Genomic DNA, 19,538 nt, shown 5'->3' with positions numbered 1-19,538 from the left:
CTCCCTTGCTCCTTCCTGGCGGGCAGGCGATATCGAGTCTTCCTCGGCGATGAAGTGCACTATATACGGCCTCCGAATTCTGAACTGAGCATTGGTTCTCGATCTCCAAGATTTCTGCGCGCTGTATCAACTCGAAATGGGTAAATGCATTTAATGATTAGGTGCCATATGAGCGGCGAGGCTACTACATACGCGGTCCTTCTCTAACTTCTGGCTCCCCACTAGCTGGAGTGCATGACCTGTGACTTTTAGGATCTAGATAGCCGAATGGTTTTATTGATGTTCGGGTATCTAGAACGCAAGCTTCTGAGGCTCACCAAACAAGCATATTTCGATCTGCTCCGGCATCTCAGCTAGCTCTGGTATTTTTGAGTGAGCGTGATGTATGTCATCTAGCTGAACAGTTCTGTATTCTAAATTAAAGATGACGACTGGGCGGTAGAGAGGTTATGTGTTACAATATCTATTTACTGAGGACACAGCGAGCATCAGTTCCTTCTCTAGATCTTGGCGCCCTTTTGCCAGCCGGCGCGGTGATACTGCTTGGGCCATTGAACCGCGACGCCCAGCTGGTGTGCCGTGCGGAGCACGAACTCGGGCTCGCGCAGGAACTGCCGCGCCACCAGCACGAGATCGGCCCGCGTCTTGCCGCCGTGGGTCTCGTCCTCGACCTCGACCGTGCCTTGGCCACCATCCTCCTGCACCACCGCCCTGGCGAGCTCCGCCGTCGTGATGTTACCGACGGCGCCGATGAGCAGCTTCTTGCCCGCGGCCGTCACCTCGGCCCGGATCTTGCCGGCCAGGTCGGCCTGGTAGAAGTCGTACAGCTTGATCTGCTGCGCGTGCGAGTTGCCACCCGAGCTGACGTCGAGCAGGTCGACGCCGAGGTCGGGCAGCAGCTTGGCGAGGCGGATGCTCTCGTTCAGGTCCCAACTCGGCTGGCCCGCGTGCTCCATCCACTCGGTAGCCGAGACGCGCACAAAGAGCGGCATGGACTCGGGGATGGCGCCGCGGACCGCCTTGATCACATCCACAAGGAGCCGGGTGCGGTTCTCGAAGCTGCCACCATACTGGTCGGTCCGTTTCTGTGCACGTAAAGGGACTGTAAGCATATGTGCCCTTTCCAGTAGCCCCGAATGGGTAGGTGTCTAGATACTTACGTTGCTCAGAGGAGAAAGAAACTCGGTGATGAGATAGCCGTGCGCGCCATGGATCTCGATAACATCCATACCAGCCTCTACAGAGCGCTTGGCGGCGTCGGCAAAGCTCGTGACCAGGCCCTCGATCTGCTCGACCGTCATCTCCTTGGGGCTGGGGTACAGGGGCGAGAAGGGGATGGCGCTGGGGCCCCAGACGTTGTCGGGCCAGCCGCCCACCTCCTCGCCGGCGACCTCGGCGTTGCCGCGCGAGTAGTGCCAGGGGGCGCGCGTGCTGGCCTTGCGGCCGGCGTGGGCCAGCTGGATGCCGACCTTCTGGCCCTGCGAGTGGACAAAGTCGGCGATACGCCTCAGGGGCGCGACCTGGCTGTCCTGCCACAGGCCGCTGTCCTCGGGGCTGATGCGGCCGTTGGGCGTGACCGAGGTGGCCTCGACGACGGTGAGGGCGGCGCCGCGCATGGCGTACGAGCCCAGGTGCACCAGGTGATAATCGGTCAGGTGGCCGTCGTCGGCCGAGTACTGGCACATGGGCGAGACGGCGAACCGGTTGCTCAGCTCCAGGCCGCGGATGCGGAGCGGCGTGAAGAGCGTCGGCACGCTGCCGCCGCCTTCGGGGGCAGACAGTGCGGTGCCGGCTGGAGGCTCCTGGGCCGGGGTGTAGTAGGGGACGCCGGGCGCCGGAGGGCTGAGGGTCTTTTTGGAGGAGGTCATGATGTCGTTGCGGGGATGTTTGCAATGAGGAGATCTAGTAAGGATGTGGATGGCTGTGTTCACTTTCCACAGGACACTAGTTGGAGACTTGCGATGCCGATTGGCAATACTTCCCAATGATGGACTGTCGGGTTCTATATAAATGTGAACTGTTTGTATTGCAGGAGGACGATGTAACGATGTCTCGGCGACTTGATGACACCAAGTATTGCGGCAGGGGCATTACTAATAGCCGGGGCGCGCTACAAAAGTCCCCGATAATGCAACTTGGTACGGAGTGTTTATAAATCTAGATTCTAGATAGTCGTAGTTTAGCTTGTTGCGTCATGGCGAACAACTCGAATCTCAGCGAACGGTCATGAACTTTGGGGATATCAAAGCAATCCAGCAGCCAGCCGATTGATGCGATATTTTTAGCATGGGACGCCATTACCAAGGCAGTGCTCAATGTGAGGCGGCAAAGGGTTTCGCCGCCAGCGTGGAGAGACGGTCCCCCCGATGGAAGGCCGAGGAACCCTGGGCCGCCACGGAAAACATGCTGAGCGAGTCAGCACGACCGTCTGCTAGTTTCAATCAGCCGATGCAGTGATGGACTCAGAGGGTGGTGTGTAGTGACGTTTCTCAACACCCAATTCCAACCTTCGTACTCCCTACGAACAGCCACTACCTGTACCTACAAAAAACATTATTGCGTATTTCGCTGCCACTCGGAGACATTTTGACCCGAGATTGGGGCACTGGCCTACTCCGTACCTTATCTGCCTGTGGACCTGTGTGAATTGTCCCTCGTGCCTTGTGAGCCGCTCCCCTGGGAATGGTATGACCGACTGAGCCGGTCCAAGTCCGGATGAACCACGATTCTCGACCCCAGCAGCCTCGGGGGATCGTGTTTCTAGAATAGGTGCCCCGGTTTTCTTTCTGCTGGACGCCAAAGTCTAATCTCGCCTACTCCATCAAGCCCACTCCGCCAACGGCGTCGAGCCGTCACCGTCCGCTCATTGACGCGTCTAGCCTAGCGGAGCCGTTGGAAGGGAGGGATGGCACTGGACTTGGGCAACGGGGAAGATCGGAAAACCAGGCCCTAATAAGTCGCAATCTTTGATGGTTTTCCCGCTCCACGCCCGTGGTTTGTGGACAGCTTGGGAAGAGATAAGGTTGCCTGCCAAATAAGCTTGTCCTGAGCCCCTTCTTGCCTCCTTCCATGTCAGTGTCTCAACGCACCAGCGGACCCAGCTGGGGTTCTTGTGCATGACAGAAGGAGCAGTCATCTGAACAAATGTTTGGCAAGCTGAAATGCATGTTTGACCAATCTCCACCGTCGCCCCTCCATTGACCATTGACACAGATTGTGCTCCCGCGTCCCTGCTGCAATCATAAAATAAGAACAATGATCGACTCAGGGCCGTAGACCTCAAGAGGAGTCGGCTCGCCAGGCCCGCAAGTTTTGGATGGAGAGGGATGGCTGGGCGGCTCGTGAGGGGTAAGTAGATCGATACCTATCTCTGTGATGAACTCGAAACGAGGCTCCAGCACCCAGTAGCACGGGACGGAAGTGGAATCGAGTGACGGGCTATTGATGGAGGTGCCCACTATCGCCAGCGTCCCCGCGGCCGAGCGTACTTTAGCGACCTGAGGGTACCTATATGCGTGTGGCCTCCATAGCATCTACGGGTGGCTTGCTAGCCGTGACTGGGAGTCCGAGTGCATGCGGGCAGCGCGGCCCGGAAAGAGCATAGCTCATCGCGGCGGCGAGTCAAGGGGAGACGCTGAGGTGGGTGGTTGTGTCGTTGGTGTGACGGCCTTGAAGCGGCATCTTAGTCGATCGGCAGCGCCACGAGGAGCCAGCAGTTGGGATACGAGAACACCTGTTCGGGGGCGCGGGCAGAACCTGAAACATCACCAAGCTCTCACTGTGTTTGTGAGTGTGGGCGTGTCTCCTCTACCAACCGAGAGGCTGGGCAAACTGGACCTGGTCAATGCCGCGCGGAAAACTCCCTGGCAACTTACTAGCAGTCACCGGAGGGAGACGAGTAAAAAAAAAAGACATGCAACCGAGACGCCACTTAGGATCGAGCCTAGTCAAGCCGAATGGGGTCGTGATCCGCGGGGAGGGGCAGGCCCTGAACATCCATGAACCTGAAGATGAAGCCATGCTCTCGGCGAGCTTGACTGGCAGCAGCGTGCCTAGCACTGGCGCGGTGGATCACGGAATGGGCAGGCGGGAAGCAACGTTTTGGAGGCAACTGTGGCAAGCGTACCTAGCGAGCAGGACGACCAGTTGACGGGGTTTTGCGGGGAGGGCGAAGGAGGCACAAGCACAAGGTCGCAGCGAGTGTGATCAGGGGTTTGCAGCGCACAGATTCTGACGCAGCCGAGCTGGTGAGGCGGGGGCCGCTAGCTCCAGCTGCATGTCTCAGACCGTATTCACGATTCGACAGGGCACATGGCCGCGGGATCAGCTCGGGTTAGGGTTCCGGCCCCTCCGCGCTGGCTCCACGCCTTGTGTGCACGTGTGATGCTGGGCCTAGCCAGGGTCCATAGTAAATGCCCCTGCGCCCTGGCCCTGGCATCCCGCGGCGGGCTAGTCCTGATTTGGGCCCGATGCTCCGTTGGGAGGCCCGCTCGAGGACGGGATACGATCCCTGGCCCGCATGAAGGCGAAACAGGACGAGATGTAGTCGAGATGACCAGAGGAGACGCTTGGGCCAGGGCTGCCCGCCTGCCTAGAACCGGGGGGGCAGGCAGGGCCAGCCAGCCCGTGGCACATCGCGGGATGCACAATACCAGACCACACAAGTACATAACGCCTCCAGGCCGCCACCCCTCCTCCATGCCACGCCTAGTGCTCCCCCAAGCTCAGCCGGACTGGCTCCGTTCCATTCCAGAATTCTTCGTTTGACCTACGTGTTCCACCGCGAGAGCTGCGCTCCATCGATATCAGATATCCGACCGCCCTGTCCACTCCCTGTACCTAATCAGTCAGCCACAATGCCGCACCGCAGCACCAAGTCCGAGTCGTAAGTTTGCACCCGTCCCGGGCCAAGGGCCGATATCACAGGGTGTACATGTGGCTAACCACTCTCTTGCAGTGATGGCTTGTTGGGCAACGAGACGATACAGGTGCTGATCGGCCCTGGGAAGAAGGCCTTCACGGTCCACAAGAAGCTGCTCTGCTCCACGAGCGAGTTCTTCAGCGAGAGCATCGCCGCCATCCCCACCAGCCTGCTGCCATCCCCGCCCCGAGGCGCCCGCCAGCCGCCCCCGGCGGCGCGCCGCCCTGCAGCCAACCGCCGCAGCGGCTTCCACGACTGGACCCTCGCCGCAGCAGCAGCCGCCGCCGCTACCGCCTCGGCCACGGGCGAGCACGCGCGCTCGGCCTCGTGCAACAGCCTCCCGCCCCCGGCCCGCGCTTCCCCCTCGCCCCTGGCCTCGTCCACGCGCATGGCCGTGCTCTGGTTCTCGGACCAGACGCCCGAGATGTTCGAGCTGTTCGTGCTCTGGCTCTACCACCGCCGCGCCTTCGCCGCCCTCGTCGACGAGGCCGTCACGTCCATCCTGGCCGCCGAAGCCGAGAGCGGCGACTCGCGCACCGCCGAGGTCCGCCTGCGCGGCCTGCACTGGGCCCTCGTCAACCTGCACCTCTTCGCCGTCTCGGTCGGCCTGCCCGTGCTGCAGGACCTGGCCATGGACGCCGTCCAGGACCTCTACCTGCGCCTCGACTGGGACGTGTCCCCGCGCTTCGTGCGCTTCCTGTACGAGCGCGAGGCCGACGCCGCCCTCCGCCTGCGCAAGTGGGCCGTCGCCATGGCCGCGTGGTGCTTGGCCTCGTCGTCGTCAGGCAAGGGCGCCGACGCCGACGCCGACGCCGACGCCGACAGCACGGCCGCCCAGTTCCAGGTCCTGCTCGAGTCGTACCCCGAGTTCTGCCAGGACTACTCGACCCACCTGAGCAGGATGCACAGCAGCCGCACCAACCCCATCATCAAGAACCCGCAGCTGCGCATCCCGACAAACGCCCTGCGCAACGAGGAGCGCCACTTTGGCTTCCGCATGTGCTCCTTCCACAGCCACCGCGCCTCGGTCGGCCAGGGCAGGTGTCCGCACGACCGGAGCGGCAGCGTCGCCGCCGACAGCGATTGTGACCAATGGTCGCCGACTGCTTCCTCCTCATCCTCCTCAACCTCCTCGTCACCGTTCGGGCTCGAGCCGGACATGGACTCGCCCATGTCCGACTACAGCTTCGACAACATCGTGAGCCCCGTCTGCTCCCAGCGCGGCTTCGACCTGCCGCTGCCCTCGGAGTTGCTGCCGGCTTCGAAACCTCCCTCCAAGCCCTGCCAGCCGCCCGCGGCCTACGGCGACTTCCTCACCATGGACTGGAAACGGTCACACAACATGGGGATGCGACGAGTTACCGAGTAAAAAAAGAAGGCGTCTCCCGCCTACACGTCTTGTGGACTTCTGCAGTCATGTCATGATTTCTTTTGTTAGCCAAATGCTCCTCACGGACACACTTCAAACACTCACGCTCAAACGTGGATTTTCTATACATAGCTTTTTCTATTGTATTTAATGATACCCCCTATAGACGGTTACTCGAATGTCTTCAAAATGCAACTGTGATGACAGACACCGGCTTGCCCTGCCACCCTCGGATTCGGCGCGGCGTCGTGGATTCAATCCTTCCAACTTGACCGCAGTGCGTTTGCTGAGATGCTGGTCCCTCCAGATGCAAGAGGTACCCACAGAACAGGAACAAAGAAGTCGTGTCCCGGCCGGCCAATCGACGGTGGGATCGCCAAGTCTTTGCAATCTGTGTCGCCCGCAATGCTGACTGGCCATAACCTCTCTACCATGTGTGTGTGTGTGTGTGTGTGTGTGTGTGGTGGGTGTGTGCACGCGGCGGAGGCTCAAGGCTGGACACGCGAGGTGGAACAAAACAAGGCGTGCCTGCCATGTTTCGAGCATGTCTCATGGACGATAAACACCCGGAAAAACCCCGCACAACCAAAAAAAAAAAAAAAAAACACATGCGCCGCCTGCCCCCTGGGTGGTGGGACAAGACAGGGGGGTACTGGGTCTCGGTGACAGGGTTCAGCCAACAGAACCCCCCGGGCCGCCTAGTCCCAGGAGCACAGCACGACTTCGAGAAATTTTCGCATAGATTAACCTACGCCCACATCTCGGTCACAAAGTGGGACAGCTCGCCGGCGGCGGCCGGCAAGCCAGGCCAGGGAGCAGGAGAGAGGATAGAGAGGAGGGGTTCAGGACAAAACCCCGGGACCGCTTGTTTCAGAAAAGTAAACAAACAATAGGTGCCGACTGTTGGGTTTCCTTGCTGCGATCGACCAAGGAGCCGCCGCTCACCTTTCCCCGCCATCTCGTGTAATTGAAACACGCGGCTATCCATTCTATACAGCCCTCGTCAGGGATCCCTCCAAGAGAGCCGGTGAAGACTTTGTTTACAAACCGTCGCCGCCCTAGCCCAGGAGGTAGGCGCGCCCACCATAAGGGGATGGCAGGTTTACAGGTCCCGGAATTAAAACTGTTGATGGCATAGGTTTTCCTATTCCTATTGCCATTCCTGTTGTTATTCCTGTTGTTATTCCTGTTGTTATTCCTGTTGTTATTCCTGTTGTTATTCCTGTTGTTATTCCTGTTGTTATTCCTGTTGTTATCCCTGTTCCTATGCCATCTTTTGTGTGGTGGGCATGGCAGGCATCACAGCACACAAACCGTGGTCGGAAACGAAACAACGCTGCGTCTATTTATGTACTACTGGTGGAAAGCCAGGGCTTCCCGTTGCGGCTCCGTCTATTGTAGCATTTGCCCCTCGCACCTCTGGCAGGGGTTGGTAAACCCGCCCAACACCATGGCCGCACAAGGGTTGACAACCCTGCCTATATACCGAAGAAAAAAACCCCCATTGACTCGGGCATGGAGGGGAAGCGGTGGCAACACATCAATGGCCACACCAGCCAGCCAGCCCCCCGGTCGCGACTGTGCTCATGGGAACGAGCCGGGGAAATCCACCCCCATCATGGTGTCGTAAGGTTCGGCCGGCCCGGCCACCTCGCCATGTTGCTGTTGCTGCTGTTGTTGCTGCTGTTGTTGCTGCTGTTGCTGCTGCTGGGGCGTGAGCATCGAGTGGTGCGGGAGCTCCGACATGGCCATGGTGCCACCGGCCGCCGCCGAGGCCGAGGACCAGATCATGTCCGACTTGCCCGTCAGTATGACGTCCTCGACGTCGGCTGCCACCTCCATGAGCGCCGCGAGCATCATGTTCCTGTTGCCGCCGCCGTCCTGCCGGACGCCGCGCAGGCAGCCCACCATCATACTCAGGCCCGTGAACTCCTTGAACTGCAGCAGGGACCGGCACGCCCGCGAGCGTGCCACCGCGAGCGAGTGCCGTACGGCGGACGCCGCCGCGTCCGCCGACGCCGCGCCGTCCTGCGCGCACTCGTCAAAGTCGCCGCGCCGGAGCCCCACCACGACGTGCATGGCGGCCACGCCAAAGTCGTCGTGGCAAAGGTCCAGGAGCCACTGCCTCGACTCTCCCCCGCCCACCATGCCTGCGGGCCCGAACCTGGGGCTGCCCATGATCGACGGCGGGAGGCCCGGCGAGGATGCCGCCGACCCTGGACCGCCACCTCCTACTATGATGGTCGGCAGGGATAAGGTGTTGCCACTCGTCACGACGGGGGTTATCATGACGTCGGTGATCCAGTACTGCTGGATGCTCAGCAGCATCATCGCAGACTCGAGCGACAGTCCGAGCGATTGCTCGTGGCGCACTGGGTGCGGGTCCCTCGCCAGCGCGTGGTGCAACGACAGCAGCGTGCGGTGGACGAGGACGCGAAGGAACTGGTGCTGGACCGCCACCGTGCTCATGGGTTCTGGTCGCGCCATTCTCCTTGCCGAGCCTAAAACCACCTCGGCCTCCTTCAGCCGTTGCCGGATGCGCTTGTCCAGCCGCACGGCTCTATCGTTATCCATCACGCCTTGGCTGTTGTTGATGCTGCTGGCGCTCCCGCCAGCCCCGGTGGTGCCCGACCGCGAGGGCCCCGTTGTGGTTGGCGAATTCACAGTCGACATTACCTCGATGAGCAACGGGAGCATATCGGCCAGCTTGTTCTGGAAGACGCCGTCCGTATAGTCGTGCGTAGCCCATACGTTGTCGATGGCCCAGCCGCTCGACGGCGCCCCGGCGCCATGGGGACCCGAGGTAGCCATGGCCCCCACGGCGCTAGGGTCGGGGCGTATGTCGGAATCGTTGATGCTCAGAGGAGCCTCGGCGTCACCCTCGCTGCGTGTTGGGGTGGTGCCAGCCCACATGGCAACGTCGAGATCGAGGAGTTGAACGGTCGTCCAGATCCGTCGGCGCATCTCGGCTTCAAACTCTGGCATTCCGTAGAACAGGCTCGGGCTTTGGTGCAGCTGCAGAGACATGGCGAGCCGGACCACAAGAGCCATAAGGGACGCGACCTGTCGTGGGTCAGTCCCCCTGAGCCCCATCATCTTGCAGGTAGCCATCATGCACATGGTTCGGATCGTAGTTAGACTTGGCATCAACATGAAGGGGGAGCGGCAGAGCGAAGTCTGAGCTCCATCCAGCAACACATCCGTCCACTGAGTGGCCGTGTTGCCGGTTGTGTCAAACAGCTCCTCGGGCGCCGACTGACACCCCAAAGCCATCATGGTGCACAGCTGCGCCAGCCAGCCGTCTAGGACGCTTTCGCGGTCCGCCCAGAACTCTTCAAGCTCCTGCTGGAATTGCGCCGGGTGCAACATTCGATGCGTCTTCTCGAACGTCATCATGTAGTTGCGAAGCAGCACATCCGCAATGGCCCGAGGTGGTAAGCTGTTGAGAATGTCGTGTTTGTTGGGTACGTAGGGGCTGCTGTTGCCGAAGGGGAAGTTCGCCCCGGCCAGGGACGGGAAAAGGTATTTGAGATTCTTGATCTGCCGAAACCGAGGCTCCCATTCCGGTTCCGAACTAAAGATGTATGGACATGCTTCCTCAAACTAGCCAACGACAAGAGTCCGGTTAGATTAGCATACAACCCACTACCGTGGTATTGTCGTCTGATATGGAGAAGCCGTCCGAAGCAACTTGTCCCGCGGCTGTCTCCATACAGGAGCAATGTCGAGAAACATAAGAGAAAGGCTTCTAAGCGAATTGCTAAGGGCAGGGCCATGAACAAGCGCGCAGATAACGTACCTCGGCACAGACCGATGTCCAATGGGATGCGCCCGCGGCTCGACACCTACCATCGCTGGGACGGTAATTGTAAAGATAGCGATCTCGCGTGCGCACCTGCGAGGAGGCCCGCGAAGAGTTGGGTGGTTCTGACGAAGGCTCCGACCGGCCAGCTGCCGCGGCGGAGGAGGATGGTGATGATGAGTTGGTAGAAGGCAAGGGCTGGTACACGCAGTCATCGATGGCGCCATACGCCACACACCTGCCGCAGGGCAGGCCTTTGTCGCACTGCATGAGCACACTGTTAGCCCTCCAAGAATCCCTATGATACTTGCTCAGTAAAAAGGGGGCGGTGGCCGACCTTCAGTTTCCGCTTGTGGCAGGGTATGCAGACGAAAACGCGTCGGTTTCGCTTCTGCGACCTGGAGCCGCTCGAGCCGCTGGCGCCATCTGCACTACCGCTCTTGGGGTCAACGATGGAGAAGGTCGAGAAGAAACCAGCCGGGGGCGAGTCGGACTCCATGTCGCTTGTAATTGAGCCCTTGGTGCTGGAGGCCGAACTGGCATATGCGTACGAGGGCTCGCGGCGGTAGTTATAAAAGGCAGCGGATGGCATGTCTCGGATGGAAGTAAAGGGTGGGTGGCACAATCCCACTCCCCCTTATTGGCTATCCAAGTATGCTTCCGTTTGGGCAATAGTGCCAGGACGCTATGCAGTCAGGAGTCCTAGCTCGACAGCGGGCAGGGAGCGTCGGCACGCCTTCTTATGTAAACCGCCTTCTGTGATCATAGTGTCGACTTGATCGACCCTCAATGAGCGAGCTGGAGGCTTGCCTGCAGCATCTTCGGTTCCGCCCCACCATGCACCGGAAGCAGGGGAGAGGGGTGTATGTGGGTGTAGGTATGTATGGGTGGGTGTAGGCCTTGCATGCTTCGCACACACCCGGGACCCGATAGCGCGCGCGCATATATTCAATGTGTAAGGAGCCTGTAGGAGAATTTTCCGTGTGCCATGGCGTCCGTCCAGCGCTAGGTGTCGGCCCACCCATCTAACTGGGCAAAATCTTTGAGGCGTGGATTATGAATGGCGATGGGAGGGGTTCGACTAGAGGATGAGGGGAAGAAAGAACCATACTGCCCAATAGGGAGCCACTCCACCGCGGACGACGTCCCCCACTAGGTGAGAGCCCCGATTGCGGTTGGGCATTCAACTGCGCGGCTGTGCAGCTCTGGTCGCAAAGGCAGAAGGATCAGCTTCCATAGGGCGATGCCTGGCTTGACACCTCTCCTGGAACTGGTTGGTGTCCGCACCCACCCACCCCAGGATACGTGAGCAAGGGTCGCCAGCAGCCCTGTCGGATTGATTATGTCACCGGCGGACTTGAGGCGACGCCGTTGTTTCGAGGTACACGTAGCATGATGCGGATAAGCTCAGCCTGCGTTCACCACTTGGTGTTTGTGGCAATATGGAGGGATGTAGCACGGAGATCACAAGATCGCCATCCAGAGTAGGTAGGGGAGGTCTAGGAACATGCTCTGAGGCACTGCCCTCAAAAAGGGTCAGAAGTACTTGCGGGGGCCCTAAAGCTATTCACGGATCCATCGATAATGTGAGGTAAGAAAGGTGAGTTCGAATATCACATTGGGGGCACGGCCTGACCTGGCCACAACAGGATATACCGCCAGGTAGAGCAGTGAGGGTGGTTCGGACGAAGCTATCGAGTGGGGGCCAAGCGAGGGGCAGGGAAGGCTTGGCTAGGGCCAGAGCGGGTTGAACAAGGTGTCCGACAGAGATGGGATGGTGTGGGGGAGTGGCAGAACACAGCAAAGCGGAACAAACTGAAAGCCGAGGGCGCATACCTGGGCGCCTCCCTAGGACTTGGATCCCTGGATGGTTGGTAGGGGAATGGAGCCTTCAGGACTGCGGGCCGCTGTCACTCACGCACCCCTGGGAGCAAGCCCAAAGCGGACTTGGTGGCCGAAATATGTCTCCTAGTCTCGTGATCCTTCTCTATGGTCTCTCCCCGGAGATCGGGCCGGGGAGGAGAACAGAGTACCCAAGCATGGCATGGCCTGGGGAGAAGTTAAACAGGGAGGTAGATACCCACCTAGGTGGGTGGATAGACCGAAATGCCTTGCATCTCGCCACCGCCGGGGCTTTCCATTGGCCCTGGGAGGTTCGTGCGACAATCTCTTGTCTCCTGACTTCTTCCAGAGCCGGCACTTTTGTCAGGGAAGCGGGCGCGGTCGTGCCGAGCCATCAGCCATCGGATCAGCCTGGCATGTATGTAGCACACAAATGACCCTGGAACATGAGGGGCCGCAGTCCGAGCAAGCCAGTAGCGGCTCGCTCGCATGTAGGTAGCCAGCGGGTGGATAGATACCTAGACAGGTAGCGGGCGATATGGATCGTGTCGTCTAGTCTTGAAGCCCAGTCCTGATTTTTTGGGCGTTGTCGTTGAATTTGGGACGTTTCGCTGCGCACAGCCGCCGCCTGCCTGTGGTTGTGCAAGGATACGTTTGTGGGGTTCCAAATGATTAGCTGGACTGCGCCCCACCCGAGCTGCAGGAAGGTGCACATCCCTCCCGCTCTTTCTACTGGGAAACCCCCAAACCGCCTGGTACATTCCCGCCCTTTCCTAGTCGGAGGACGACTTTTCGAAAGTCGCTCGCCCCGTGGCTGCATTAGCGGCTCGGCGGGCAAGCATATGTCGCCTTGGCCCCTGGGCCCTAGGTTGCGAAAGGGTGTGGTGCCGCCCGCTCCATGGGTCTACCTCCGTCCCCATGGTCTCTTCTTCCGCTCCATCCTCTCTCTCCACACACTGCGTGGCTGCGTGAGTGACAATCCTTCCCACATGTAAAGAACAGCCCACTACCAGCTCCTGGGACAGTGATGCGCAGCCACCTTGCACAGCGCGCTACCGGGCAGTTGACCTTGCTACGTGTATTTACCTCCTACTTGCTGCCCCGCATGCCGAGCAGGGCAAAATCAATAGTCCTAACCGAGCTTGGCACTGTGACGAACACACCGAACATCAAGTATCAGTCCCGGCCAGACAGTTGCTGGACAGTTCAGTCAAGCTGCTTGTCCCAGGCGCATCTAGCCGATGAAAGTCTGACGACATCCAAACGGCCCCATCTGGACCTCAGCCACGGCTGACAGGGTCGTGATTGTTTGCCAAATTGGTCGTCGTGCTGCCTAGCCCCGTATTGCCATCGAAATCCGCGTATTTGCCGTAAAGCTCGGCGACGGTCAAAATTAGAGGCACTGGCCAAGCGCAAAACACGAATGAAAGTGGGTGGCGGCTTGAGGCTTGCAGGTGTGTAACCCAAGACGGGCGACTCTACCCCACTGAGGCTGCGGCAAAGGAGCCAAATTGTTCAGCCACCACAGCTGAGGAGGCTGAGGATGAGGGAATGACGGGCGGCGGCACGCTGCATTTCCCGTCACGGCTCCTCTGCCGCAGTCAAACCGAGGGTGGTGTGACTATAGGTAGGTGGTAGGTAGGTACTTACCTATATCCCCAATCATCCAATTGATACCAGTTTCTTCTCTATGCAAGGGTTAATTGCTCCTACCGAGGCTCTTGATCTCGATCCTCCGCGGGGAGGGATTCTAATACCCAACGGTCGGTCCTGTGGGTCAAATCCAAAAATAACCTGCCCCTGGAAAAGCCTGCCGGGCCACATGCGCTCTTGATTGTAGGATTGGCCAGGACTCGGGCGAGAAATCTCGAACTCGGCATGACCGGGCCGGCTTGTCTAGCCTGCCACATCTATCCCCGTGGCCATCGGCAACGATCCCAGTCACGTGCAGGGACTACCGCCGGGCTGCACGAGGTCCTGGGAATCCCGCCACCAAGCCCAAGGCTGACAGCTACGTAGAGGTGGTCAGCCTTTGCGCGCGCCTAGCGTCTCGAAGCCTCGACCGCTCAGTATTGGATGACAGCTCGATATCTTGGCCGATCGCGGAAGTTGCCCTATCGTGTTGCTCCATCCACGGCTCACGCGACTGGCCAAGAGAATCTTGCCTCTCACGTCTCACATCCATCTCGTAAGCAGACTAGCCCGGCCCAGTAGCGCAGACGCGGATCTAGACTTACAGCGTTGCAACAAACCAACTGCGAAGATTTCGAGTCCTCCGACTAGAACACGCTCCATCCATCGCACCTACCTAAGTCGCCTTGCTGGATTGGTGCCCCCAAGATTCGGCGGATTCGTTGAAAGCAGCCCCGTTACCAGACGGCAACCGAGGTTGGAAAGGGCCGGAGTTTGCGAACCAATACATGAATCTTTACACCCATTTGCAGGCGCATTACGAGAAATACGAACATGAACGATTGATCCTTCCCCAAAATCCCCAGGGATCATAGGGCTCACAGCTCCTACCCAGGGAGTATGCTCAGGGGTCAGGAACAAGACGACACTAGACCCCATTATGTCCTAGTCGACTCCCGATGGGTACTTCCGAATCGCGCCGCCCTGACATGAAAATGGAGGAGACCTTGTCTCCTCCATGACCTACTGCGATATCGGCACACTGCGAGAACCTCTTCCAGGTCTCTTTTTTCTGCTGGCAACAGTCGCCGGCCCGCGATATCAGATGCTTGTGCCCCTTGTTAGGATCTTATCCGCGGCCATGAATACATGCACATACAGACGCCAGGGTGTCAGCGCAAAGGGAGGGAGCGGAGCGGTTATCGGGCGACTGTGAAGGGTTCAATGTCATTTCGCACCGTCACACAGCCCTGTTGTTGATGCTACCGTTCCAGAGCCAGCGTCTATCCGGACTAGGGCGGTACTTTGGCCGCCTTATCTCCTTTCGGGACTTTAACGGCGAGCGAGTCTGCATTCCACGCGAAGGAACATCGTGGCTGGACATGCTCTCCCTGCCACTGACTGCAGATGGCAGAAATAGATGCATGAGCAAGGAAGCCTTCCTATCCACGATGGTGATGCCGATGGGTCGGGCGAAGTTTGAGCCCCTGAGAGGCCAACTCGCCAAAATCTTGTGAGCACAATGCTGTCTGGCTCCGTCGCACATGTCTGCATACCACAAGATGGCCATGTGGCTAGCAGCCAGTGACGACAAGGTGGTGCAAACTTCAGGTCTTCGAGGGCCGGTGAGTGGTTGACAAACGGAGAATAGAGACCAGACTTTCAACGACTCGGGGCATCACGGCAAGCCGGTACCGTGGCCAGTCGCGATGGCCTCCACTGGGTCATACTAGCGCCTCTTGGCAGGCCACCAACATCGCGGTGTACAGAGACCTGGCAACACCATGCGCCCTCCAAGTCACTACCAGATAGCAAAGCCGGGCTCACATGGACGATACGAAACGGAGATTCATGCACATGTACATGGTGGGGGACGAGCCCGAGTGTTCTTGCCGAGTTCCTTGATCGATTCGAGCTGCCAAGTGTTCGATTTCAGAAGCGTCGGTCATGGCAGCGGGTTGCCACCAGTCACTTCAAACCACATCGACTCACGCAAAAAAAAAAAAAAAAAAAAAAGCCATTCTGCACTAGCGCCTCTGAAAAGGCCGCGGTGAACATATGCGGAAGAAAAGGGGCAATTGCCAAGGGCCGATGGTGTGGCCCACCCTCTCTCGGGTCGGCCCAGGCTAGGACAGCGCTGCAACTTTGGGAGCTGAAACAGTCCGGTGGCCGTCTATTCCTATTGGTCCGTGTCAAGCCCGGCGTTGGGACGACGGCATTTACGCGGATCAGCGAGACGGACACGCACTGGCACGGACGGCAGTTGGGCGTCGGCTAGAGGTAGGGAGTATGGAGATATCTAGCTCGGCGCCCAGGTATAAAATGGGTTGATCGCTCAGTATCTCCCAATATCACCGTACTCAAGAGAATCAGAGACGGGAAAAGAAAAAAAAGCAGGCAGCATCGCATCGTGTGCTCGTGGAGTGGCTGTTGGCCCAATGGTTGATGCTATTCAGTCCGTCACCATTGCTTCGGGTGGGGCGTGACCAATTGATATCTGTTGTCACTTCCAGCCTGTGGAGCCACTGACAGTGAAGCACATGCTCTGGTCGAGGTGGCCAAACCAAACAGCCACAACTGAGTGAATGATGCGCGAGACAGGTCACAGGAGATGGGTAGTAAAAGTCAGTCCGGGATGTGGCAGAAGCTTCACGTCCGAGAACCTGCTAGTAGGTGCACAGAAACGGAGATGGCACTGCCGGTTGTGTATTTATCCAGCCAGCAGCGTTCAGTGCCAGCTGAAAAATCTCTCTCCTCCATCTTGCTCTCCGTCTTTCTCGATCTGGCCTTCTTTTCTTCTCTGCCCCTTTCTAATTACCAGCTGTCAATCGCCGCGCGCTCCGGTCCCGTCTCTGGTGGCCCATGCCCGCTGGCTCCATAATTCTGCTCACTTTCTGCAACCTCACTGGACAATCTACTGGGGCCTCTTTTGGGAGAGGAGCGACCGTTGTTCTGTGTTCCTGAAGCCACCTGTTTATTTCAACACCAGGCTGCCAAGTAGCTCTCCTGACGTCTAAATTCCATTGCAACAACCACCCTTTTTCCGTGCGTGGAACCCAGCTCAGCCCGACATACCCGTCTCACTCTCGTCATCAACCCATCGCTCTGCGCCGCTTGCCGTCTGCCACCAACCGCTTCCTTGCCCGCAAACGAGGCCCAGACCAGAACTCACCCGGCTCGTCTCGCCCAGCAAATCACCAGCCACATGCATCTCGCCTGAACTCGCCTGAACTCGGCCATCATTCGCTCGACCTGTCTGCCTGCCCATCTGCCTTTCCGGGTGCCTGCCTATAGATAGCTTTTCTCTAGGCTTCAACCGCTTCACCACCTCGTCCAGCCTTGCCTCGGTGGAGCACAGCCGGCTGCACTCTGACCACCACACATTGATCTCTCTGAGATTCCGCCTCGACCTCCCCCACGGCTGACCCGCTTCTGGCATCTCGCCTATCCGCCGCCAATCACCATGGGTGCCTCCATGTCGACCGCGGTGGGATGGGCCGTTGTGATCTCTATCGCCGGCTTCTTCGCCTACAGGGAATGGGACAAGAACCAACGACGCCTGGCGCATCGGAACCCCGGTCAGAAGCCGCGGGACGACCAGCGGAATGCCAACCAGGGAAGAAGGGACATCAAGGAAAAGGAGCACACCAAGCCTAAACGCCAGCGTGTGCCCGAGACCCCTGCCGCCGCTCCTGCTGCCACCCAACCCAAGGCAAGCAAGGAGGCGTATGCCGCCGCCGCCAAGCAAGAGCAGCCCAAGGCCACCCAGCCCAAGGCCGGTTCCCAGAAGACGGCCTCCCAGAAAGCCAACCAGAAGAAGTCGGCCGTCAGCCACAGCTCCGACGACGACGAGGCCAACAACCGCGAGTTTGCTAAGCAGCTTGCCAGCGTCAAGCAGGGCACTAAGTTTTCCGCAAAGTCCAAGGACGACGTCAGGCAGAAGTCGGTCAAGCAGTCCCGTGCCGAGGAGGCCCCGAAAAAGGCCGCCGCCCTCGCCCCCGCCCCCGAGGAGCCCAAGGTTTCGGCGCCGTCGTCGACCGCCGGCATCGACGCTGACGACGACCAGTCTTCGGCCGCATCGCCCGTCGTCTCGGCGGTCAACGCGGCAGGCGATGTCTCGGATATGCTGGAGAAGCCGGCGCCCGGCCCCTCGGTTCTGCGCCTGACCGACACAGAGGAGAAGAACAAGAAGTCATACACTCCCAAGCCCGCGGCGCCGGTCGAGACGAAGAAGCAGCGCCAGAACAGGAAGAAGGCCGAGGCTGCCAAGGCGGCCCGTGAAGAGGCCGAGGCCGACCGCAAGGTCCGCCTCGAGGCGCAGCGCAAGACGGTGCGCCTGGCCGAGGGCCGTGCCGCTCAGGACGGCTCCGGCTTCATGGCTGCCAAGGCTCAGGGCAACGCCTGGACTGGCAGCAACAAGCCCAACGGTGACTCCAACGGTCACCTTCCTGTCCAGCCCCTGGACACCTTTGACGCCGAGAAGCCGACCGAGGCCCCCGCCCCGGCGGCGGTGAAGGCGCAGAAGCAGGCCGCCGCTCCGGGCGAGACTTGGATTGAGGCTCTGCCCTCGGAGGAGGAGCAGATCAAGATGTTGCGCGAGGAGGAGTCGTGGAGCACCGTCAAGACCAAGGCTCGCAAGAACAAGAAGAAGGCGGATGAGGACAGCACGGCTGAGAGCAACGACGAGGCCGCGCCACAGAAGAAGGCCGAGGCTGCCACCCCCGCCGCATCGGCGACGCCGGTGGCCATGGCCAAGCCCGTAGCGGCCAAGGAAAACCAACGCCCCAAGACATTCTCTCAGAACTCTTCCTTTGCCGCCCTCAACGCCGATGGCGCTGCGGATCTGGCCGAGGAGGAGGAGTGGGATGTCTGAGTGCCGCACAACGCTGGGCCCACGAGTTCTTCCTCGCCTTCGCCCTCTTTGCCCTGGCCTTGTCCGTTACCGAGACGAGGCTGGTTGTGGCTGTCTCTGAATAAGAAGCGGCGCATATTGGGTAGCCACCCAACGTCGGGGAATTTCCAGCTCTGGAAACCGAGTTACCCGACTCCTTCATCTTTCGTCTTTCTCAAGCGACGCGCAACCATACGAGTTTGGGCCAGGCATGAGTGAACATGACTGCCCTGTCTTTCCTCAATTCCTAAACCGCCAGTTGTGCTGCTATAGATTCCCCTAGGCGCGGCCGCTTTTGCGTTTCTTTTCATTCGAACGGCCTGGCTCTCACTCCTGTTAAAAATCTACACAAATTTTCTCGTCGGATTGGCGCTGTGGAATCAAGGCACAAGGGATGACCGCCCTTTCAGAATCCGCTGTATGTAAAACTAGGTAACTCTTTGTTTCTGCTACATGCCACGACATATGGGCATTTTCGAGGGGCAAAGGGGGACGGATGGGTGCAACAAAAAGAAAATGAGGGGTCATGGTAAGGATTTTGTTTACGACTCTGCTGCAAACATGGGGAAACGGGGCGGTCTTTCCTTTATGTCACTCTCCTGTCTTTTCCTGCCACTGTTCTGAATCTCCCGTTTCTTGATCCCGCTCTACTTCGGTCTTGTCCTTAGTCATCCACTGTTCGTAATCAGCCAACACATCCTGAATGAAATGGAAATGCCCACCAGATAAGGGAGAGTGGTGTCGGTGCTGCCAGCCCAATGGTTTTCTCTTTTACAGATCGCGGTGAGGCTCAAACTTGAATGTTGGTAGATCTGCGGATGCATGACATTACGACTGGGCAGCTACCAACCCATGCTCCGGACTCGACGAGACACCCGGCTGTTGTGTATGGGCTCTAATGAGGAATTGAAGCCTCTAAGTGGTGGCCATTTGTCGTTGCTGTGCTGCACATTTCGGAATTATTCCCGCAAGACACGAGAAGGACGACGGAGGAAAAAGACAGTGAGAAGGGGATCAGGACGAGGCAAGTAATGGAAAAGGTTAGTCAGAGACTTGCATGAACTCAAGAAAGGACCCGAGC

General features: G+C 59.0%; 4 protein-coding genes across 4 annotated transcripts; 2 read left to right on the top strand and 2 right to left on the bottom strand.

Annotated features, from left to right (window-relative positions):
- Nucleotides 1–292: 292 nt before the first annotated feature.
- Nucleotides 293–2,013, bottom strand: GGTG_10136 (NADPH dehydrogenase). The gene is made up of 2 exons (XM_009228001.1): nt 1,161–2,013; nt 293–1,085 (listed from the first exon to the last, which is right to left on the bottom strand). Exons 1-2 carry the CDS (start codon nt 1,866–1,868, stop codon nt 501–503), a joined length of 1,293 nt encoding a protein of 430 aa, XP_009226265.1. The 5' UTR covers nt 1,869–2,013; the 3' UTR covers nt 293–500.
- A 2,621-nt stretch (nt 2,014–4,634) lies between these two features.
- GGTG_10135 (hypothetical protein) lies at nt 4,635–6,516 on the top strand. The gene is made up of 2 exons (XM_009228000.1): nt 4,635–4,885; nt 4,958–6,516. The coding sequence occupies exons 1-2, from the start codon at nt 4,857–4,859 to the stop codon at nt 6,288–6,290; spliced, it is 1,362 nt and encodes a 453-aa protein (XP_009226264.1). The 5' UTR covers nt 4,635–4,856; the 3' UTR covers nt 6,291–6,516.
- A 1,093-nt stretch (nt 6,517–7,609) lies between these two features.
- GGTG_10134 (hypothetical protein) lies at nt 7,610–10,916 on the bottom strand. Its single transcript, XM_009227999.1, has 3 exons — nt 10,430–10,916; nt 10,090–10,356; nt 7,610–9,893 (listed from the first exon to the last, which is right to left on the bottom strand). The coding sequence occupies exons 1-3, from the start codon at nt 10,682–10,684 to the stop codon at nt 7,875–7,877; spliced, it is 2,541 nt and encodes an 846-aa protein (XP_009226263.1). The 5' UTR covers nt 10,685–10,916; the 3' UTR covers nt 7,610–7,874.
- Nucleotides 10,917–16,179: 5,263 nt separating this feature from the next.
- On the top strand, nt 16,180–19,214 carry GGTG_10133 (hypothetical protein). The gene has a single exon (XM_009227998.1). The coding sequence runs from the start codon at nt 17,030–17,032 to the stop codon at nt 18,437–18,439; it is 1,410 nt and encodes a 469-aa protein (XP_009226262.1). The 5' UTR covers nt 16,180–17,029; the 3' UTR covers nt 18,440–19,214.
- Nucleotides 19,215–19,538: the final 324 nt, after the last annotated feature.

The sequence above is a fragment of the Gaeumannomyces tritici genome (genome assembly GCF_000145635.1).
Source record: "Gaeumannomyces tritici R3-111a-1 unplaced genomic scaffold supercont2.5, whole genome shotgun sequence".
Taxonomy (NCBI): Eukaryota; Fungi; Ascomycota; class Sordariomycetes; order Magnaporthales; family Magnaporthaceae; genus Gaeumannomyces; species Gaeumannomyces tritici.
Note: the sequence above shows the minus strand (reverse complement) of the source record. Positions and strands in the feature narration are given on the sequence as shown.

Bases quoted from the DNA above. Each gene is read 5' to 3' on its own strand.
- GGTG_10136 (XM_009228001.1), bottom strand. From the start codon at position 1,868: ATGACCTCCTCCAAAAAGACCCTCAGCCCTCCGGCGCCCGGCGTCCCC. The intron at 1,086-1,160 runs GTAAGTATCTAG...TTACGTGCACAG, and splicing joins TTCTTTCTCCTCTGAGCAAC to AAACGGACCGACCAGTATGG.
- GGTG_10133 (XM_009227998.1), top strand. From the start codon at position 17,030: ATGGGTGCCTCCATGTCGACCGCGGTGGGATGGGCCGTTGTGATCTCT.
- GGTG_10134 (XM_009227999.1), bottom strand. From the start codon at position 10,684: ATGCCATCCGCTGCCTTTTATAACTACCGCCGCGAGCCCTCGTACGCA. The intron at 10,357-10,429 runs GTCGGCCACCGC...GTGCTCATGCAG, and splicing joins GCCACAAGCGGAAACTGAAG to TGCGACAAAGGCCTGCCCTG. The intron at 9,894-10,089 runs GTACGTTATCTG...GTCGTTGGCTAG, and splicing joins GGACATCGGTCTGTGCCGAG to TTTGAGGAAGCATGTCCATA.
- GGTG_10135 (XM_009228000.1), top strand. From the start codon at position 4,857: ATGCCGCACCGCAGCACCAAGTCCGAGTC. The intron at 4,886-4,957 runs GTAAGTTTGCAC...ACTCTCTTGCAG, and splicing joins CGCAGCACCAAGTCCGAGTC to TGATGGCTTGTTGGGCAACG.